The 18,844-nt window shown below is 41.3% G+C and overlaps 1 protein-coding gene across 8 annotated transcripts in view; it reads left to right on the top strand.

Moving 5' to 3' along the window:
* The first annotated feature begins 3,653 nt into the window (after positions 1-3,653).
* The window catches only part of SEC24B (SEC24 homolog B, COPII component), an 83,980-nt gene continuing 68,789 nt past the window's right edge, over positions 3,654-18,844 (top strand). For all 8 annotated transcript variants that reach the window (XR_012158529.1, XM_073340874.1, XM_073340877.1 and 5 more), the window contains exons 1-3: positions 3,654-3,835; positions 9,457-10,140; positions 18,123-18,305. Coding sequence is in view for 7 of the 8 variants with exons in the window: in XM_073340874.1 (XP_073196975.1) it covers positions 3,739-3,835; positions 9,457-10,140; positions 18,123-18,305 (964 nt within the window). In the remaining variant the exon portion in view is untranslated. The remainder of the gene's footprint in view (positions 3,836-9,456; positions 10,141-18,122; positions 18,306-18,844) is intronic.

The raw sequence follows: 18,844 nt of genomic DNA on the forward strand, positions 1-18,844 counted from the left end.
GATAACAGGACATAAGCAAATCTGTGATTGTACCATTCCGCACCCCATCCCGTTGCCCTTTCTGTTTCCCAAGCAGTTGTGTTTCTTTTCAATAAATGGATTTTTTGGCTTTGAAAACATTCTTTATTCTTACATAAAGTAAAAGATACCTTAGCCCAGAAAAGAAACAGACACTGCAAGTCAGCATAGCAGACCCAGATTCCTACTAACATTGGAACCACTTCACTTCACTCCCGTGCAGGGCACCAGACTTTTCTGGTGGCTTTCAGCCTCAAATTGCTCCCTCAAGGCATCCCTAATCCTTGCAGCCCTGTGCTGGGCCCCTCTAATAGCCCTGCTCTCTAGCTGTTTAAATTCAGCCTCCAGATGTTGAACCTCTGAGTTCCATGCCTGAGTGAATCATTCACCCTTCCCTTCACAAATGTTATGGAGGGTACAGCACGCAGTTACAACCACGGGGATGCTGTCATTGGCCAGGTCCAGCTTCCCATACAGAGAGTGCCAGCAGCCCTTTAAATGGCCAAAAGAACACTCCACAGTCATTCTGAACCGACTCAGCCTGTTGTTGAACTGCTCCTTGCTGCTGTCAAGGATCCCTGTGTAGGGTTTCATGAGCCACGGCATTAAAGGGTAAGTGGGGTCTCCGAGGATCACAATGGGCATTTTGACTTCCCCTACGGTGATCTTCTGGTCTGGGAAAAAAGTCCCGGCTTGCAGCTTCCTGAACAGACCAGTGTTCCGAAAGAGGCATGTGTCATGCACCTTTCTGGGCCAGCCTGCGTTAATGTCAATGAAACGCCCACAGTGATCCACAAGTGCTTGGAGAACTATAGAGAAATACCCCTTCCGATTAACGTACTCAGAGGCTAGGTGGGCTGGTGCCAGAATTGGAATATTCGTGCCATCTATCGCCCCTCCACAGTTAGGGAAACCCATTTGTGCAAAGCCATCCACAATGTCATGCACATTACCCAGAGTCACGGTTCTTCTGAGCAGGATGCATCAACATGATTCCAACGGTCGGTCGACTTTCCCACTCTAAACTGGTTAGCGACCGATCGGTAGCTGTCCGGAGTTGCCAGCTTCCAGATTGCAATAGCCACCCGCTTCTCCACTGTCAGAACAGTTCTCAATCTCATGCCCTTGTGCCACAGGGTGGGAGCGAGCTCCTCACACAGTCCCATGAAAGTGGCTTTTCTCATCTGAAAGTTCTGCAGCCGCTGCTCGTCATCCCAGACTTGCATGACGATGTGATCCCACGACTCAGTGCTTGTTTCCCCGAGCTCAAAAGCGGCGTTCCACGGTGGTGAGCATGTCCATGAATGCCACAAGCAAACTCGTGTCATATGTGTTACTCGAGTCAATATCGTCGTCGGAGCCCTCATTGTCACTTTGGATCATAAGAAATAATTTGACTGCCAAACGTGACGTGCTGGCGAGACTCGTCAGCATACTCCTCAGCAGTTCGGGCTCCATTCCCACAGATGGAAAGGGAAGACAGAGCGCGCAATACAAAAAACGTTGAAAGACGGCACCAAATGTGGACGGAAGTACAGGGATTGCTGGAATGCGAACCGATGCATCATGGGGCGTTGGGACAGGACCCAGAATGCCCCACACCCACTATCCCCTTCCTACAAGCCACAGCACCAGAATGGGAAGAGGTGCTCTGTGGGATAGCTGCCCATAATGCACTGCTCCCAATGCCGCTGCAAGTGCTGCAAATGTGGCCACGCCAGTGTGCTTGTTCCTGTCAGTGTGGACAGACTGCAGCGCTTTCCCTACTGCGCTCTCCGAAGGCAGGTTTAACTCAAAGCGCTCTACATCTCCAAGTGTAGCCATGCCCTAAGTCTACTTCTTTACCAGTGTTGCAGTTTCCCCCAGACCACTTCTGACCCAGCCTCTTAAATTCCTTTCTGGGTCTCTGCATCTCTTCCCTACTTAGTGAGGTTGTCTCAGAGATCTCCCTACTGAAAAGCTTTCCTTCCTACTGAGCTTCCTACCTAGTGCTCATTCCACCTGGGATTTATCACCACTTACACCTATTTTCCCCTTCTTTACTAGAACCACCTTCTGCTCTTTATGGGGAAGTGCCTGATTCCCCTCAGGTGGGACTCATGCTGTAATCAGGTGGATTTAGCCCCTGACTCTCCAGCCCAGGGAAGGCAAGCCATCCTGTTGCTATCTCCCTTTGCTAGCAGATGCTGACATTATTGATCTATTGTCTCCTTTGATACCAATAATCATTAAGTGTTGTTTACTCTCTGATTATGGTAGTAGGAGTGGAAAGGAAATGGCTTTTGCTGGGTGTCTCTTGAGTGTTCCCAGATAGTTGTTTTGGACAATTACTTCTAGTCCCTACTAGTGCTGTTGTGGAGTCCCACAGGGTTGCATTTTTTCACCTCTCCTGTTCAGTGTGTACAGTGTGCTCTTGGGAGGGCTAGTCAGCGGACGTAGGCTGCCTTGCTTTCAGTAGGCTAATGACACCCAGCTCTGTGTTTCTGCCTCATCCAATCCAGCCAGGACATAGGGTGGGATGAGAGCCAGCTGGTTGAAGTTCAATCTCTGGATAAAATTGAGGTGTTGTTGGTAGACTGAAGAATAGTGTGGGGATGACATCTGCTTCTCTTCCTGAGGGTGTGTACCTGACATTTATCACCAGATATCTCAGTGTGAAAGGACTGTTGGGTTCACAGCTGTTGTTGGAAGATCACAACGTCACAGTGGCCAAAACAAACTTTTTTCCATCTCTGTCTGGTCTGAAGAGTGCAACTGTTCCCTTTAAATGTGGCTCTTCATCCAGGGATTTGTAACTGCCAGACTAGATCACTGTACTGTACTCTGCCTTGGGCTGCACCTTAACTCTAGCTGGAAGCTGAAACTGGTGCCGGATCTTAAAAGTTGCATATCCTAGGGGGAACGCATGGCACTGCTCTGCCAGGATCTGCACTGCCTTTAGGGTGACCAGATGTTCCAATTTTATAGGGACAGTCCCGATTTTGGGGTCTTTTTCTTATAGAGGCTCCTATTACCCCCCATCCCCTCTCCTGATTTTTCACACTTGCTGTCTGGTCACCCTAACTGCCTTTGGGTCTCTGGATGGACTTTAAGGAGCTGATCTTGCCTCTCTCTCTCCTGAGAAACAAGATCCCTCCCAAAGCTTTGCTGTTAGAGCAATAATCAGCAGGAACACTCCAGCTGGAGATGGGACAGACAGCAAAGGGGCCCTGGCTGAAGGACTCCGGACCCCCATCAGAAATGGCTCAAATCTAGGGGAGAGGAGGAGAGAAGAGAAAAAGGGAAGGGCCCATAGGGCACATGCAGTAGCAAGGGCTGCAGTAGGGTCTGGAGAAGCTGGGGCAGAAGTTGGGACTTGCATATCTATATGGGCCATGGTTGGGAGGCGCAGGGGAGTCAGTGGTGATGGCATTTTGGAGGGGAACTACGGGGGCGCTGGGGGTTGGAATTCAGTGCGGGACTGGGAGGCGGCGCAAGGGGGCGCTGTGGGCTGTGAAGGTGGAACTGGGGGGGCACCACAGGTTGCGGCGGTGGCGCAGGGCTGGGAGGAGGCGCCAGGGGGCGCTGTGGGTTGTGGCGGTGACTCCGAGCCCGGATTGGCTGCTCTCGCTCCTTCACGCATCAGTTCCAGGGCGGAAGGCTGCGGCTGCGCGCGTTCCAGGGTCGTTTCCGTTGGTGACGTCCGGCGCGTCCGCCGAGGGAGAGGCGCAGCGAGGAGCTATGTCGGCGCCAGCCGGGATCCCGCCGCGCCCTGCCGCAGCTCCTGGAGGGGCCAGAGCGCCCGTCGCCGCGGCCAGGGCCCCGCCCTGTCAGAACGGTGAGGAGCCGAGGCTGGGGACCCGCGCGGGCCTAGCGCTGGAGCGGGGCAGCAGAGCGTGGGGCAGTAGCGCGGGTGGAAGAGCGACGAGGGCAAGGGGCAGAGGGTGGGACGGTGGGGTCTGGCACAGAGGAGGGCGGGGGAGACTGGAGGGGGCGACTGGAGGGGGCTGGGACAAGGACGGGGCGGAGGGGGGCGACTGGAGGGGGCTGGGACAAGGACGGGGCGGAGGGGGGCGACTGGAGGGGGCTGGGACAAGGACGGGGCGGAGGGGGGCGACTGGAGGGGGCTGGGACAAGGACGGGGCGGAGGGGGGCGACTGGAGGGGGCTGGGACAAGGACGGGGCGGAGGGGGGCGACTGGAGGGGGCTGGGACAAGGACGGGGCGGAGGGGGGCGACTGGAGGGGGCTGGGACAAGGACGGGGCGGAGGGGGGCGACTGGAGGGGGCTGGGACAAGGACGGGGCGGAGGGGGGCGACTGGAGGGGGCTGGGACAAGGACGGGGCGGAGGGGGGCGACTGGAGGGGGCTGGGACAAGGACGGGGCGGAGGGGGGCGACTGGAGGGGGCTGGGACAAGGACGGGGCGGAGGGGGCGACTGGAGGGGGCTGGGACAAGGACGGGACGGAGGGGGCGACTGGAGGGGGCTGGGACAAGGACGGGGCGGAGGGGGGCGACTGGAGGGGGCTGGGACAAGGACGGGGCGGAGGGGGGCGACTGGAGGGGGCTGGGACAAGGACGGGGCGGAGGGGGGCGACTGGAGGGGGCTGGGACAAGGACGGGGCGGAGGGGGGCGACTGGAGGGGGCTGGGACAAGGACGGGGCGGAGGGGGGCGACTGGAGGGGGCTGGGACAAGGACGGGGCGGAGGGGGGCGACTGGAGGGGGCTGGGACAAGGACGGGGCGAAGGGGGCGACTGGAGGGGGCTGGGACAAGGGCGGTGGGGCGACTGGAGGGATGCTTTTGCTATGGGCTTATCTAACGACTAAATCAGTACTGCTGCTATTGCTGCCGTGCTGTTGATGACAAGCTAAGTCGATGGCATAGCGCTCTCCTGTCGACTTCTGTACTCCAGCTCCCTGAGAAGCATAAGGTAAATTGGTGGGAGAGCATGGACACAGCACACTGCTATACGCTGACCTAAGTTATGTCAATTTCAGTTATGTAACTTACATAACTGAAGTAGTATGACTCTAGATTGACTTACAGCTTTTGTGTAGACCAGCTCTATGTTGTTAATCTCTTGTAGCTGATAAAGTAATACTTGAGCAGTCATTTTGCTGTGAGAATAATGTATCTGTATAAACACTAAATATGAATATATAGTACTATAGCAAATGAAACCATGCATTCACATTATTGTGGCTCTTTTTTTGGGTAATGTCGATTGCTAATTTGGCTACCGAACCACTGTGGTCTGAGTATCACGAGCCTAGATGTTGACTTCCCTCTTCGTGGACACCCATGATTTGCAGGTGGATGTCACCTATTTGGCATTATGGAGAGCCCTGCAGGGGTGACTTTTGCCTTAATAGACCAGCATGCACAGCTATCTAGACATAGTTTGTGTTTTTTACTGTGTCTGGTGTTTGGGAAGGGGGCATGAAGTGTTTGAAATTAAGTAGCTGCATAACTGAGATAAAAAACCCAATCTTTGTTTTTTGACTATCACTGCAATTCTGGCTCTGAAACTGAGGAATAACTTCTCAGAATATTAAATAGTGCCAGGTAGGCTCATTCAAAATAGTAAGTGGGGTAGTACAATATTTTTCCTTGAATTTAATTTAATTTTTGGAACTATTCTAGTTGGGAAACTGCATCTTGGGAACAATTTGGAGGCTGTAACATGCTCAGACCTTTGTTCTGCAAACTTAGACACATGGTTTATTTTGTACACCTGAGTAGTTTTGATGGAAATATTTGCATTCCCAGTGGGTTTATTCATATACACCAAGTAAGCATGTACATAAATCTTCAGGGTTAAGACTTCAGGGATTTTGGGGAAATATGATGCTTTTTGTTTCTTATAGTGTTTTATTATAACAAAATGAGAAGACATGCACTTCAAGTTACATATCCTAAAATTGAGCAAACTGCCTGTGTATTTTAGCATGAAAATGTACTAAGAGGATATGTTTTTACATATATTTTAATCTACAATGATACTGTCACTGATTTTATGGCTCACAATTTTAAAATTGATCTTAAAATATGTATAATTGATTTAATGAGGTCTTTACAGCTTCTGATCCTAATCAGTTTCATTTCTGTGTTGTTTATATTAAGTATATTTGCTAGCATTGCATTTTAACATCTTCTCCTAGGCTCTGATTTTACAGTCAGGTTGGCATGGGCACAGAGGGTAGTCTCTGTAGATCTGTTTGCAGGATTGAGGTCTTTAATTTTAATGCTCTTTGGTTATATGAACAAAGTTTTAGGTGGTAGCCTCTGTCATGTTTAGGCAACAGATTGTGAATCAAGTTCATGCACATATTGCTGAAGGTTTGTGGAAACCAGGTACGATTAAATAGAAGCTTTTAGAAAGAGACTTTCAACTTAAATTTTGCCCAGAAGTTTAATTTTGTAATAACTGTAACCAATATAAATTTTTCCATGTTTATAAAATTCTAATGTAAACAGTTGTTTTCAAATAAACAGACATTTCCATTCAGTGTTGAAATCCAAATATTGCAACACTAAAAATAGGAAACTATAACTTACCTCATCTGTTTTTACTGTATCTAAGACCGTGGAAGAAATGTCAAAAATAAGAGTAAAAATAGTAATGACCATTTGGATTTTTAAAATTCTTTCACTGTAATAATTTAAAGGCTTATCAGCAACATGGGTAAATAATTTTGTTTTAAAGTTTTCAGAGTAGCAGCCATGTTAGTCTGTATCCGCAAAAAGAAAAGGAGTACTTGGGGTGCTTTAGAGACTAACAAAGGTATTTGAGCATAAGCTTTTGTGACATTGGATGCATCTGATGAAGTGAGCTGTAGCTCACGAAAGCTTATGCTCAAATACCTTTGTTAGTCTCTAGGTGCCACAAGTACTCCTTTTCGTTTTAAAGTTTGACCATTTAATTTACTTATGATTCAGACAATCATTATTTTTAATTCTTAATTTTTAAAAATAAACTCAGTAGGCGACTTTGCATTTTTCATCTTGTTAACTCCTTTTTTTTTTTTTTAATTACTGAATATCTGTTTGTTTCTTGGTTTGCATACTCTTTATCTTGGGATATATTTACAGTCATGTAGATTTAGTGATTCATAGGCAAGATGTTAATTTAATTTGTCACTTTACATAACCACAGAATAACATTCCAACATTTTGAAAAATATAGTTTTGTTTTTGATCTACCTGGGGAACTTACATGCAGCATTTAGGGCATTGTTTATATAAAGGAAGGGGAGAAAGAAGGGAAACAGGAAATCGAAAAACAAGACTGCGAGACTTGATTTTTTTAGTTTTAATGCCATGTTCCACTTTGCCCTGAATGGCACCATCTGCTTCCTTGAATTTGGTCTCTGCTTCTAAAATCAGTGTGTGTTATATGTTGTGAAGAGTAAGTATTGCTTATGTAAATATAGTTACTGATGTGTTTGCACATGCTAGAGATAACGGTATGCATTGCTGTGAAAGTACTGCATACATTAGACTTCATAAATTCTGTCAAATCTTCTCCCAACTGTTGGAATTTATTGGAACCTCACGAAGAGCTCAATCAAAAGACTTCCATCAAAAGGATTTAGTGTTTGGCAGAGGTGATAAATTGGGGCTTGAAAGTATTCAAAAAGTCGTTAGTTCTCATGGCCTTGACAGTATTTGTCTGATCCAGGGGACAAGTCCATGTGAAGGATCCTTAGTGATTTTCATACTGGTACACACTTTAAAAAGAAAATGTTTTGTAAAATTGGCTTGCTTTTGTTTGTCTTAATAGTTTTCTTCCTAACTATTCAACTTTTCCTGTTTTGATTCTGTGTTGAAGCCCTTCTTTTAAAACAATGCCTATTTTGCTTAGCCCATCAATCTTGAAGTCCAAATGTAAGAACTTCTCACTGAATATTTGAAAATAAAATTATTAATTATAACTGAGCATGTTGCTGGTGTCTGCTATCTAGCTGAAAAGTGACACCTAGGTGACGGTAGTACTCTAATATGAATTCAGACTATTAATGATTTTTTTCCCAACAGTCTTAAGGAACTGCAGCGTTAAAAATTAAACATGTTGAAATATTAAAAACTAAAGAGATAATCTATTAAAAAAGTTCACCACTTTAACTTAAATCACATTTTAAACCAGTGTAAAGTCTGTGTGGACGGACTCATTTTTAGTTTAAACCAGGATTATTTTAGTTTCACTTCAATCCAAAATAAGAATGTCTACGGTCTTTTGTGCTGGTTTAGCTAAATGAGTTTAACATCACATATTAAGTTAAACCAGTGCAACTTTGTTGTATAATTTTTTACTGTATTTTGTGTAGACAAACCCTTAGAAGGCAGGTTACTTTATCCAGCTGCTCCCTGATTTATTCTGTGCTGGCAAGGGTACTTGATTAAGTACAAACGTGTGAAAAATATGAAATTGAATGGACTGTTATAGCTATAACTAACTGTTTACTATGATTCTTTCTGTATTCACAATAAATGTGGCATTTTGCCTTATTCCCTTTAATAAGATCCTGCTGGTTTATATTTTATTGGTATAACATCAAAACACAAGTTACTCTATGAATGTATGTATGCACAGTAGCCTGGGCAAAGATGAAAGCATATTTGATGCAAGCAGCTTATCCTGTAGAGCCAAATTAGAGTGGGGAAAAACAAATGAGAATTCATATATAACTAAAAGTACTTGGCAGTGACTGTCTTGTACCAGAGGACTATGGGGCAGTGAATGGAAATGAAGAGCTATCGTCCTGGATACTATGTTTGTAGCTGGGCTTTTGTGAAAGCTCAGACTTCAAAAACCATGTGAGAGGGGTAATGGAAAAAGCAGTAGCAACTCAGCATTTTACTTTAGTCATCTCTTAAGAATTCATAAAACTAAGTATTACTAACTTTTATCCACTGACAGATTGGTTTGAATGGAAGATTTTGTTTTCCTATCACATTTCGCAGGTTGTTTTTGAAGTACCTTATCATATTGGCATTTTTCTGTTATAAATACCAAAAGTAGCAGATAATGTTGTTCGTTTTTTTCTGTTATAAATACCATTCCTTTTCAGGGGCCTTCTAACATGTTTGTTTAAAAAATAATCCTCCAAATATAAATATGACATGTAGCATCTTAACTTGGGGGAAACTTTTTACAATAAATGTTCAAATATCTGAGATGGAACTTTGAAAATTGTGTTTTGTATGTGTACACAAACTGCTTTAAGTATTTTATTTTCACATAAATGTCTGCTACTTTAGCCATTCTGTCCTTTCCACGGTTTGGAAGTAGCTTCCTTTTTTGGTGCTGTTGGTTGCTTGCTTGCTCCTGCTGCTGGTATGTTAATGCTAATAAGCACACTGATCCCCCCCAGTCTGTCTGTGTGTCAGCCAACTGCGATAAAGGTGTGTGTAACCCATACAACTTTAATACATATGACATTTTCTCTTCTTTTCAGGTCCGATGCAGTTCCCTTTTGGATATGGCTTGCATCTTGAAAACTATAGTGCTTCCTCCGGACACTACCCACAAGTGCCCCATGAAGCTGTCCCGTCGCAGTTGAATAACCAGTATGTTGCTGATTACCACTCTGCTTGCTATTCAATACCAGTTCAAAGTGTCATCACACCTTCTGTGGGTCCCAGCATGTTGAACACCCAGCAGTTGTACAGTGGGGCTGCTCATCCTGTGGAGTCAGCTGGAGGACTTACCCAAGGAGCAATATCATCTGCATCCCATTTACATACAGGTGTTCCACAGTCATATTCTGCATTGAGTAGTCACTACAGTTCTTCAACCAGCTCTTCAGTTGCATCTCAAGGATTTCCCCTTTCTTCTGGTCATTATGCCATGCCTACCGTCTCTAGTGCTGTATATCCTAATCTTTCCTATCCTTCTATGTCTATTGGTAGTGCATATGGGCAGGTATTTACTTCCCAGAGCCTTCCAGCTGTTGGGCAGTTTGAAGAGACTAATGCATTTCCTGGTCAAAGTTCAACTGTACCTCGTACACTGCCACACCAAGTTCCTTTGGGATATAGTTCTACATCATGGTCCACTTCAGATTTTCAGTCAGCTCAAGACAACTTCAGCAGGAATCGCACTGGATCCCTGGCTAAAGCAAGCAACCAAATAAATACAGGTATAGTACTATGCCAAAATCAAGAAGTTTCTTAATGAAATGAAGTATTTTTCTATAATTGAAACAATTTTAAGTGATTAGTGTATAATGATGATGCCTCATGGAAATCTGAAAATATTTTCAGTGTAGGTATTTCTGTTAATTTGTTTTAATCGACATTTGCATAAATACAGGGCCCCTGTATCCTTTAAGTTTATCACCTCCTGTTCCTTATTAATCCCTTGAAGACATTATTTTCTGTTGGTGAGGACATAATTCTCTCCATAGCAGCTAATTGTGGTGTTGCTGACAGATGTGTGACTTGCATCTCTCTCAATGGAAGTCAGCTAAGGAAAAAGACACTATTTTTGTGCAAATGTTTCTAATAAACATTTTGGGAAAGAATACATAAACGTACGCGTAAACAGAACTGAAGAATCAAAGAGGCTTCTAATACCTAGTGTGTATATATATGCTTAGGGGGGAAAAGAGACAAACTAGGTATATTTTCTCTCAATCAGTTCTGAAGACAGACAACCTAATCAAAAATCAGTTTGTCATGCCCCAACATGGTGATTAATACTTTCAAATGCTAGTGAAGGAAAACTCTACTTATTTTGCTAAGCCCACTCTGAAAATTCAAAAGGTGAAAAACCACTTATAACCTAAATGCATTTGAAAATCCTATTGCTGGTAGCAGCCATCTTGCTGATAAGTTACTTGAACATTGGCAACATCACGTTTTTAGCAAGGTAGCTGCTCCCAATATCAACTGTAATAAGAGAATAAGAACCCGTAGTTCTGTTAGATACTACCTTAAACAAAAAATAAGGTAAGTTTCTCACATTTTTAAGTTCCTGACTGAGCTGAGCAAGATGGGTATAGTCTTCCTTTACTGGAAGAAATGGTTACTAAACAACTGAACACACTTGAATTAGAAAACAGTCTATTTCAAATTCTCATTGTACATTTGGAGATGATGTAAGAATTTTTTTTGCCGGGAAAAGGGGACTTGGGTTCGAGGCTTATTAAAAGAGAGTTTGAGAGAGGTGCTTATCATGTTCCTTTAGTTGAAGGTTTGTCTTGACTCAGAAAAATGGTTGAGTTCTGATCAGACTTAATTAACACATGCTAGTTAAGCCCTGCCTAATTTCAACCATTTGTGTAGTTTGAATGCAGAGTACCTTTTAGCTTAATTTTAGTATGTTGAGTTGTAGCTTAGGCTCCTGCTGGATTGAAAGTGATAGTTTGTTGAAAGGTTATGAAAAAGAAGTGTGGAAATGTTTTTTACTTAAATTAACCATAAAAACTTGATGTTCTTCACCTAAGAATTCTAAGGACAAGCATCTTTGTATTTCCTTTCCTCCCTCTGTCAAATAAAAGCTGCTTTCCTCATCTGTCAAAATTGAAGGTTGTTGGTGGTGAGCCCCCTCACAATCCTTGTTCACTTTATCTCCTCTGATTAGCTATATTTTCAGCCTAGAACCATGCTAGGTTGCATACCAAGAAGTCTCTACTGCTGCTCTGGGATGCCGATCTGCTGCTGCTTCTTCCATTCCTACTTTATAGGGGATTTGCAGTTGCAAGGAGAGATTAGAAAGCTGGTTTCTTCCTTTCATTGCTTGCAGATACTCCTTCTATGATGCTACACTCCCTAAAGATTCCTGACACACACTCTCCCTCTCTCTTGGCCTTCCCTCCCACCCCAAAAATAAATAACGTAAAAAAATTGAAAACGAAATCTCACTGAGGTAGCTAGTGTTAAGCATTAAGTAACTTATATGAAATGGGGTGATGACATAAATAACTTCATTTCCCAGATCTGCTTGACTTCTCTCCTTGCTTCTTTTGTTTTTCTTTAAAAAAGTTAAATGCAGAAACCAGTTAATGCCTTGTTAACTTTGAAAATTTAAATGGATTAGTCAGGATATTGAAAATTTGAAGTTTTCACAGTAATAATAAACTTGACCACATTATACACATCCTGGGGGAAACTGAAAAATATTATCCAAGCAGCAATTGAAAATACTACCATACATATCTGTAGTATTAGTGTGAACCTTTTTGTGTCTGTTCAAATTCTGTGTTAATGTTGCATTTACAAACATTTTTTCATTTAAATGAAAAATTTTGATGGTTAGACATGTTAAAATCAATTATTTATTTGCTCCTAACAATGTTGTCTCCAAGAGACATGTTTTTTTAAGACAGGGAAATGGAGCTGGCAAAAACCTAAATGAGAATTTGAAAGATGTGTGGAGTGATATTTTTTGTGGTCTTCCATTTGTTCCTTAATTAAGCGGTCAGATAAGCAATCATTGCTTAATTAGAATTATGAGTGCTCAAGTAGTGTTTACATACAATTTTTTTCATTCAGCAAACTTCTGTCTGGTTTTAACTGACTTCTGAAAAACATCTGTATAAATTTAAGTTTAACCTTCAGATTTCAACTAACTTAACATTTATTTAGATTGTAAGCTCTTTGGGGGCAGGGACAGTCTATTTTGTTCTGTGCTTGCTTGCCTAATGTGGTGTAATGCAACTTTAAAATCTATATATACCTATTTACAGTTACATACCTAAGAATAAGCACTAATACAGTATTCCTTTTCTACTGTACTAGAGCAATATAACAACACTGAGCTCATTGAATGTAAGGTAGATAATTATGCCGCTGGCTGATTCAAAGTCAATTTGAATTAATTTTAATTTTTCTAAGTCAGCGAGTTGTACCCAATTTAAGTTTTATTTTGTTCTGTTTGAGATTATCGTGTTACATACAACAGGCTGAATATTCTTAACATTAATTAGCCAAAAGCCAATTTTATAATAAATTTGCACCATTTGGGAAGTCTGGGGTAAACAAAGCATTAATAAATAATGTTCCTTTTCATGGTAAATTCCATACTTTTGCTGAAACTCACAATTTTCCAGTTAAAATTGCTCAGCAGATTTTTATCCATGACTAACGTGGCATTATACTGAAAATATAACCTGAATTGCTGCAACAGTCAGGTCAGGAGTAAGATGCCAAATGTTTCTTTGTTCCTGGTGTAATTAATTCACTGCGGGGGGAGGGAGTGATACAATTTTAGTTAGTTTTTTTCAGGTTGTTGGTGCAGGCTTAAAGCATTTTCAGATTGAGTAAATTTTGTTTGGTATTGCTATAAAACTTCTAGTCTTCATCCTGCACTGCATATGTTTAGAAAAAATGTAGTTACAAACATAAATATTTTTTTTGATTTACTTTCCTTTCATCTTCATTACCTCTGTCTCATTTCTTAGAGGGTAGCTTGTTCAGTGTAGCATAAGAAGTGTTATACAGCTTAACTTAATGTGTCTTGTGTTTAGAGAAGGTTGACGTAAAATTTGCAGCAGCTCCTTAAAATCTTCTTGCAGCTGATCACTTTAAATGGTTCTACTCCATTTTTACCTACTTGGTTGGCTATACAAGCTGTTACAAACTTTAAAGATGCTACAACAGACCTCCCTCATTTTGCATAATTTTAAAGGAAATAGTTTTACTTGGAAGTAATTTTTTGCACTGTTAGGAGCTGGTCACTATAATCAAAAATTTCCTATCCAGAAAACTTCATCCGTGTAGGGATTTCTTTCACACCAAAACAGATGGAAAGATAAAGCCAAAAATCCAGTAAGCCAGGCACATGTTAAAACCAAATTGACATTCTCCTGTATCTCTGAAAAGTGTCAAAAAATAAAGTAATTGGAAAGGAAACAGAATTTCAAGAAATTACAGATGTCTCAGAGGCAGATATTTTCCAAAATGTGTACCCGCATCACTTCGCTTTCATGGATACAGTACACAGAAATTGTCAACAAAATAACCTCAAACCCTTTCAAGGTCATCTAGATTAGAACACATTTTCTGGGATTGTCCATAGAATGAAATGTTTTGACTCATGTATGTAAATAAGTTTACAGAAAACTTTGGACATAGACTTTGATAAGATACTCAAAGGCTTTAAGATTATATCTACAGTTTAAAGTATGTCTAAACAAATGTAACAAAGATCACAAAGATGTAACAAAGATCACAGCTCAGGAGATAGTCCTAAAGCCATTTTGAGCAGCAGAGTGAACTTCTTGTAACCTGCAGGAAACAGAGTGCGACCTGTAATTAAAATTAAACTTTTTTATTTAAAATCTGTCACTTTTGTGTAATAAGCAAAACCTGCATGCCTGCCCAAGTAAGGCCAGATCTACACTACAAACATTTGCAGACACAGCTCTTTCAGTTGGGTGTGATTTGTGACCAAGATACCTGTGCCAGCAAAAGATCCTAGTGTAGATGTAGTTATACTGGCAAAACTGCTTTTGTGCTGATATAGCTTATTTTGTTCAAGGGGGGCTGGAATAAACTGTGCTGGCAAAAGTAAAGTTTTTCTAGTATAAGCTGTGTCCGAACTAGGAGTGCTTTGCCAATATAATATAGATACTAGTCTGGACCTGGGCTAAAACAGTGCTATGCCATGTACTTGTGCCCTGTAGTACCTATAATGCCTGTATATAAATCCTTTAAGCTATCTACTTGTTCATCTACATCTGTGCTTATTGTTACTTAATCACATAAGTATACATATGGATGTATAACAGCACCTCACCAATAAATTGTAATTTTACCTATGTAACATTAAATATAAAATGCTTGTCAGTTAATCAGAATTAAAAAATTGAAACGTTAAAATGCCAACAGCAGTGTTAAATTGGCCACATTGTCTACCCAGTGTTTTCTATTCTTGTTTAAATAGTTAATTACTTATCATAGCTTCATGTTGTATACCACAAAATCTACAGGATATAGCATGTGACTTACATTACATTGCTATAGCTGCACATGGCCCTGGCTATAATGTTAAGTCTTCTAATTGCAGAATGTTACTACAAATACTGGAAAGACTGTCCACCAAAATACTCTTTTTGTATTTAAAAGTACTGTTTCTGTATCTTCGTAACTGAATGGTGCTACTGTACTGACTGACGATTTGTAATAGAAGGTCCAGCTTGACGCTTAAAAGCAGAGTGGGATGCTCAGCATTTGAATCCATGATAAAGCAAGAGGCTGTCATGTTTGCAAGGCAACTGGTTGAACTACAGTTAGTTAACAAAATACATAAAATTTAAACATTGACTTCCCTCTGTCATGCAATCGTACATTAACCTATCTGTGCCAAAAATGGCAGCTTCCTGTTTAATTATTTTAATTTATATTTAAGGTTCTTACACATTTAGTGATTAATTCTTCACTGTAATGTCATAAAATATATTTTTATTTTATGTTGCAGTTTTCCTCTAATTCTGGCTAACTTTAAAGGGTTTTCGTCTGCACTTTTTCACATGAGCCAACAAAGCATTGTTAGTTTTGTAGGTGCATTTTTATGGCATCTGCTAGCTGGAATGTGGTAGTGGCTAATCAGGCTTGTTGAGGATAAGCCAATAGAAAATATGTACTTAAACAGATGTTCTGTCAAGCTTTATCTTGAGCTTGATTGTTGTATTGTAGGTTAATCACTATTTGAGAATGTACTTCATCTTGTTGTCAGCTGAGGGGGGAAAAAAAACTGTTAGCAAAATTTAAAACTGCTGGAGATTGTGGTTTGTGGTGGTCTTTCAAGAGTGAATGGCATACTTAAAGCAGTAACAAAGGTGATAGTTAAAGTTGTGTAAGTGTTCTCATTGTAATCCCCTGTTTTCAGTTGCTCAGGACTCCAAAACTTTCCTCTAGGAATATGTAATGTTCCAGGCCTTATTTCTTCTTGAAGGCAACATAATTTTTTAAAGCGTGAGAGAAACTGTTCTGCTGTTTTGAAGGAGTATAAATAAAAGCCCGAAAGCTTTTTTTGATAGCTTTCTGCTGCAACAATTTTTGTGATAAAATTAACATTTGGCAAGGAAATAAATCATTAAGAATCTTTGAATGTTCCAGTGAAAATTGGTTAGGTTTTTTAACTGAGTTATGAACAATTGATCATAGCAGTTTACCAGTGTTCTAAGTAATAGAAAAATTATCACTGCTCATCTTTTATATAAACCAGGGATTGGCAACCTTTGGCATGAGGCCCGCCAGGGTAAGCCCCCTGGTGGGCCAGGCCAGTTTGTTTACCTGCTGTGTCCATGGGTTTGGCTGATCATGGCTCTCACTGGCTGCGGTTTGCCATTCCAGGTCAATGCGGGCTCCGGGAAGCAGTAGCCAGCACTTCCCTCGGCCCATTCCGCTTCCCGCAGCCCCCATTGGCCTGGAGCAGCGAACTGCGGCCAGTGGGAGCCGCAATTGGCCGAACCTGCGGATGTGGCAGGTAAACAAACCAGCCTGGCCCGCCGGGGGCTTACCCTGGCGGGCCAAAGGTTGACGAGCCCTGCTATAAACTATCTCAATTCACACTGTCTGGCAAAAATAATAAGTAGTGCTCGTTATTAGAAACTGCTCAAATTTGTATATATGCTATAGAAAAAAGCATAGTGTTTCATTAATGTTTTTTATATCATTTAGATTTCAGCAATAAATCATTCAAAAAGTGTTAGGCAGCCTAATAATTAAACAAACTTAAAATACAATGACCACCTAGCATCGTTACTCATGTGCAGTTAACACTAACTTAGCCAGCTAGTAAATCAAACGAACAGAATTGTTGCTTTACATGCACTCTTTCCCCTCAAGCATCCCCTAAAATCCGCTCAAATAATATTGTACCATTTGAGAAAAATAGTATAGTATCACATGATTGGACTATCATTAATATATACACAGGTGGTAGAGTTAGGGTTGCACATACAAAACTTTGGCTTTCCTGACTTGAGTTGTAACTGCAATCATAACATTTCATATTTAAAAATATGATGCATATTTATCAATTTTTTACTTGTAAGACTTGTTTCATTTGTATTCTAAATGTTATGCTGGTGCTCAGTTGAGTTTCTTTTGCTTTTATTTTTGCCATTTTAATAGTCTGATCTGGTCAAATAATCATCGAAGACTTGATCCTGGCTTCTGGTTTATTGGTCTGCATTGACAGAAGTGTTACCTTGTGAAAGCAGGTACTCTGCACCTGTGCATCAACCAATTTCTAATAACTCTCAGGTTCATAAGGGGAGAATTGAGCCTTAAGTGTTGAAACAAAGGTGGCTTAAAGTTACATTTGCTAAAAGTACAGTTTATTCAGACTACATTGAATTTTGGTGGAAACAAAGTTATTGTACCTTTACAAAAGTTTTTTTTTAACTATATTTGACCTACTCCCCTTTACAATATCTGTGCCCCTTTAAAACTCACTTCAGTGAAGGGAGGATAGTTTTGATATGGTAAGTGTTCCTAATGAGCTATAGCCTGTCTAGTGGCAATCGTTTTGCGTTTTAATGGGAGGATTCTATCATGTTCAGATGTTCAAAACAACATTGCAAATTCCCTGTGAAAATATTTTAATATTCCATGTGATATGAATTGCTAATTAAAGCAGAATCCTAGGTGTCTGGGCCCCCTAGTTGGAAACGACCGTTGTGGTAGGGAAGCAAAGCAGTGAAACACTACACAGCTGATTGCTGCATCTTGACTATGCTGCCTTACTTGGAAGGAAGATTAGTGTCTGGGCAGTACAACAGGCTGAGAATGATTTTTGGAGGTGGAATTAGAGGGCATAGGTTTGGGGATGGATTAAAAATCTGGTGTACCCAGGCTCTACTTAGCATTAAACCATCTATCTGATGCTTTCTGTGTGAAATTATATTTTCTGCTTCAGTTGTTGGTACCATTAATATTCAAAACAGTAATCTCTTCATCTTAATGGAGTATATACTTAACAGAATTGGTGTTCAACTGAAAAACATATTTTCGTCTTTCTCAGCAATCTAGCAGTTAAAGTATTTCAAAGAGCAACAGCTTTTATCTTAGGAACTATGAAACGAGCATCAAATTAACTGTTGTCTGGTATTTGTGCAATTGTCTTTGCTAATGAGTAAAATGTTATCTTCTTTTCCCACTCTGTTTTCAGTTGGTATTGTAGATTCATCGCATCCTGTAAACCAGAACGTTCAGTTTACCAAGCCTGGCGTAGAAACATCTGTTGTTTCTTCTGCTGTGACCTCTTCAATAAGAACACCTGTTGCAGACCACTTAACTAAACCTGCTTCTGTGCCTTCCAATACACAGCCATCAGAACCACTGCTTCAAGAAGGTATTAGCTTATTTTAGAATACAGAATAGTATCTTAGCTTTTAATATTTATCAAGGTTTTAATGTTTTTAGTTTTATTTTCCATTTTTTTCCTGTTGACAAAACATACCTGACAGTCTCTGTTCTGTCTTTTGATTTTTAATTTTTTTTTAAATAGACTTATTTGCAACTTGTTCTACATACATTTATGTATAGTAGGGATTATAGTAGGGTTTTTGCTTTCTGTTGAACCCCCTCAGTGGTTGACTAGTGCCAGGGCACCCCTTGCTGCATCCTTTCAAAATGCTATGTACCATTATCTTGTGTCTGCATTTATTCTGACTATTCTCTTTTTTGTTTCCATTCTCCTCTCACACCCCTTTTTTTGACCTTTTCTGTTGTTTCATTTTTACTCCCCCTCCCTATGCCATTTCCCTAATTCACCAAAAGGCCATGCGCTGTTCGGGTAGCGTGCATCCACTGTTGACTCTGTGGGATCTGGTCACATGCTGTTGCAGCTGATCTATGTTTGAAAAGCAGACATAAAAAAAATTTGGGCTG

Source organism: Lepidochelys kempii, chromosome 4, assembly GCF_965140285.1.
Source record: "Lepidochelys kempii isolate rLepKem1 chromosome 4, rLepKem1.hap1, whole genome shotgun sequence".
Taxonomy (NCBI): domain Eukaryota; kingdom Metazoa; phylum Chordata; order Testudines; family Cheloniidae; genus Lepidochelys; species Lepidochelys kempii.